We start from the raw sequence: 4,297 nt of genomic DNA on the forward strand, positions 1-4,297 counted from the left end.
CACTGATTATGGAATAAAAATTTGATTTTCTGCAACCGAGACTTGAAATATATAACTATTTAAATACTAAGTATTCTTTTTATCAAACAATAAAATTTAACCTTTCGAGATGAAGATTGGAATTGAAGTATACTAGCTAGGTAGTGATGATATATTTATATTAAAGGAGTAAATTAAACTCACCTAGAGTGTCATTGATTTGGAACCTGTTGCTCCCAGCCCATTGATTGTAACTCTGAGAAGGGTTTGGAACCCACCCTGCGCTTCCACCAACGTTAAATTTGATGGCTTGGGTGGTCGACAAAACAGATAAGAGAATCAACAAAAGGGGAAGAGGTCGCACAAACTCCATGATGATTAAGTTATGTATGTATGCGCAGGACTACGATATAGATATGTTTAGTATATATTTATATATGAGAGAGAGAAAGAGAGAGGGCGAAGAAATAAGGGGAAAACTGAAGACAAAAAAGCAGTGATGAAGGGATTTTGTAATGGAAATTGAAATATAAAGGGAAAGATTTAAGTGCTTATTTGAATACTATTTAATTATAAATATACAAATGAGAACTTACTAAATCATTTTATTTTTATGAAGGCACTTTGTAATAGCTAATTCAAAAATATTATTTCGTACATCAAAATTAGTCGTTACATGTATAGTTTAATTTATTTTTAATGTATATTTATATTGTAATATATATATTTTATACAAATAATTAATTTTAGTAGTTGATTTTGACGTATATAGTATTACTCATTTTAAAAATAAATTTATTTATATTTTATTGTTATCTAGTATACAAACAGGAGAAATAAGCACATATCATGTTTAGAATTTTTTGGTAGAACAAAATTTGAATTTCTATAAAACAGGTCCAATTTAAGTGTTTTAGATTTTTTTTATTTTAGAAAAAAATAATAAAAGAGTCTAATTTGTGTTGTCTATATATAGGCAATATATTTGTTAATTCTCTTTTTTTTTTGTCCCTCATCCTTTTCTTTTAGAGCAGAACTCCAGTGAAAGAATTTTGTGAGTGTGAGTAGAAAAATATATAATGGATGATAGAGTTATGTTAAAAGTATATTATTATAGTTAGATTTTGTTACAAATATTTGAAAGAGTGAAATTTGTACGTGAAAATCTATTTAATATTGTTATTCATTTCACATTTTTATTTGAAGAACTAAAATGTGTGATATGTGAAAAGAAAGATTTTCAAATATCAAAGAGTGTGTTGTGTATTTTGTATTGGTATTCTATATCAATGTTTGATGAATTCGTTCAAATTTCAAACCAAGTATGTGACTAATGAAGTGAGCATTTAATCTATATTAAAACTTGCTCACATATGTTGTTCATCGAGCTGTATATTAAGTTCGAACAATTTGAAGCCGAGTAAAATATCGAATGAAAAATTACAATAATGATAGTAACGAGGAGTTTGAAAGCAACTAAGAGTTTGAAGTCCACCGGATTGCCCTCTTAAAAACACAAGGCCCGACAAGTTCATGCGATTAACAAATTTTATCCGATATCAGTGCATGTAAACTTCCAGGGAATGTAGCACAGAAACCTCAGCAAGAATGTGACTACACCGGTTCATCCATTGCATTACCCAAAAAGAGTGGATGGTGAACCAATCAAAATTTTTAAGGCTAAGCAGGGCTTTCCCATGTGTACCCTCTAGATCCTTTTCTTGATAAGGAATACCCTGATAAAATCATATTATCTCTTGAATCAGTCGGATGCATTTCACTCAACACATTCGAATGATATCAAGGGAACTATTGTGCGCCAAATCACTAAATATTGGCGTATGTCTGTAGGAATCACGTTTGATTCAATGTGATCAACAACATAAGCTTTTCATACAAACTGGACATATTAAAAGAAATAGAAGATTACACATCAAATAATAATAAGGTTCAACAAGATAGAAGATTAAGTACCTGACCATCTTGCAGTTCATCTAATGACCTCCTAAAGTGAGCATGAGAATGAAATCTATGACGGTGATCAGCACGATCCCAGTTATGTCATTTGACATTATTTTTTTTCGTTAATAAACCTTTTGACTAAATATTAAAACACAATGTGGAACACTTAGTTAAAGTTATTACTAATTAATTTTACCTATTTGCAAGTAGAAAAAGTAAGAAGCCGCCGAAAATGGGCACAAGAAACGGTAGATGGATCCAAGCCCAAGTTATCAAAAGTCTCATTGTACCATCAATTTTTTTGCAGTCGAAACGAGATGCCCTACATAGTGCTCTGTACAAGAGTAGTAGGCATCTTGATCCCCAACTAAATTTTCTTATCACAGTGAAATTGCAGAGCAACGACAGAAATTTTTCATGCATCATTATCCGAAACTTATCTCCAAACAAGATTGATCCAAGTAATAACATAAAGTGGCATTTAACGTACCTCTAGGTGCCAATTTCATCGGTTAACTCTAAACGATCTTTAATTTCAAATTCTGAAGTCATGTCAACTCGATAAAACTTCCTCTACAATCTGCCTTCCTAGGTGCAACTCTAAATTGGTGCAAACATTCAGTCTCTAAGACATCATGACTACTCATAACCACTCTTGTCATTGGAAGACCGTTTATCGAAAGATCAAGAATTACGGCCACATCTTTCAATATGACAGGACACTCTTCAACCGAAAAATGAAATGTATGTATATGTCTATGTGTCATCCCTCAATTAGAACGTTTATTATTGTCGACTGATACCGGATCATTTTAATATGAGAAATGTGAAAAAAAATCAGTCTCTCATAAATGCTCCTCTACAATAGAATTGTAGAGATCCAACGAAAATAAGTAGTTACATATCAATATTCATAAATTTTACAAAACTTAGCCAAATATTAATCCAAATAGTTATCCATAAATTCTAAACGATTATAATTTCCATTAGTTAAATTATATTTAACTATTTTATTACAACATATAACATTAAAAACATACTTATTTATAGTCATTAACATAATATATTTAATTTAACAAACTAATATTACTATTAAATTAACATTACCCAACAAATAAAATTATAATTAATTATAATTTTAATGTTAACACTAATATTATTATTAAAAGTAACGAGTTCACTACTGGATATCATCATTAATAATAATAATAATAATAATAATAATAATAATAATAATAATAATAATAATAATAAATTTATTAATGAATTAAAATTTGATATATTATATTAATTACTTAACTAATATTATTATAATAATAACTATTATATATTATTATATCCAATAATCTAAAAACTTAATTGTAATAAATATATTAATGATATACAGTCGGACATCTAACAATAATCAATTAATAAAATTAAAAATATCAAATATTCTCATTAACACATAACTAATAATTATAATAATAATTAACTCGTTAATTACTCAAAATATGCTAAATCTATTTTACAAAAAGTTTACCTATACTTCTAATAATAGTTAATAAAACTTAACTATATCTAAAATATAATTCTAATAATTATTATTAAATACACCAAAATTATATTTCCTACATATATAAATCTATCTCAACAAATATTAACTAAATTCAGTAATCCCACAACATCTAGCAATATATTAGCTATCATTTAATCATTATAAACAATATTCATAATCTATGACATTATTACAATTATTTATATTAAATAAAAAATTTAAAAATAATAACTTATATAATAAAAATGATTGAGATAACTAATAGTGTAACGTTTAGGATGATTAATATCTTTTGTTTTGGGTCTCCTACACTACTAAAAAATTATTTATCACAAACGGATATTTTCAACGGATTTTATTCCACGGAAATACAGAGGGAATTTCAGAAGAATTTTTTATCGAAAAACAAAAAAATGGATTAGCATAAATTACAGATGAAAAAGAGAATCCGTCGATAATTCCGTCGTTATTCTTTTTTTAAGAGAAATGGTTACAGACGGATTTATTAAATTATTACAGACGAATTTTCCGTCTGTAATTTAAAATTTTCCGTCGAAAAATATTGATTTAAAACTAACTTAACCTAATGTCTCGAGCTTCATTCACAATTCACACACGTTCATTCACACTTCACACACGAGCTTCTTCCTCACGAGCTGCTTCTTCTCTGGTCGCACGAGCTTCTTCCGCCGTTACCGCCGTTCGCATCGCACGATCTCTCTGTCATCCCTTGCGTCGTACGAGCTCCTTCCGCTACCGCTCTCGTCGCGTCTCCTCCATTGTTCGCCATCATTGCAGAGCTCCCTCCGCCGCTCTCGT

The 4,297-nt window shown here is 29.0% G+C and overlaps 1 protein-coding gene across 1 annotated transcript in view; it reads right to left on the bottom strand.

Moving 5' to 3' along the window:
* The window catches only part of LOC107478513 (early nodulin-like protein 2), a 1,730-nt gene extending 1,230 nt beyond the window's left edge, over positions 1-500 (bottom strand). The window contains exon 1 of the mRNA XM_016098644.3: positions 184-500. Within this exon, the coding sequence (XP_015954130.1) occupies positions 184-352 (169 nt within the window). The 5' untranslated portion in view covers positions 353-500. The remainder of the gene's footprint in view (positions 1-183) is intronic.
* Positions 501-4,297: the final 3,797 nt, after the last annotated feature.

The sequence above is a fragment of the Arachis duranensis genome, chromosome 3 (genome assembly GCF_000817695.3).
Source record: "Arachis duranensis cultivar V14167 chromosome 3, aradu.V14167.gnm2.J7QH, whole genome shotgun sequence".
In the NCBI taxonomy this organism is placed as follows: domain Eukaryota; kingdom Viridiplantae; phylum Streptophyta; class Magnoliopsida; order Fabales; family Fabaceae; genus Arachis; species Arachis duranensis.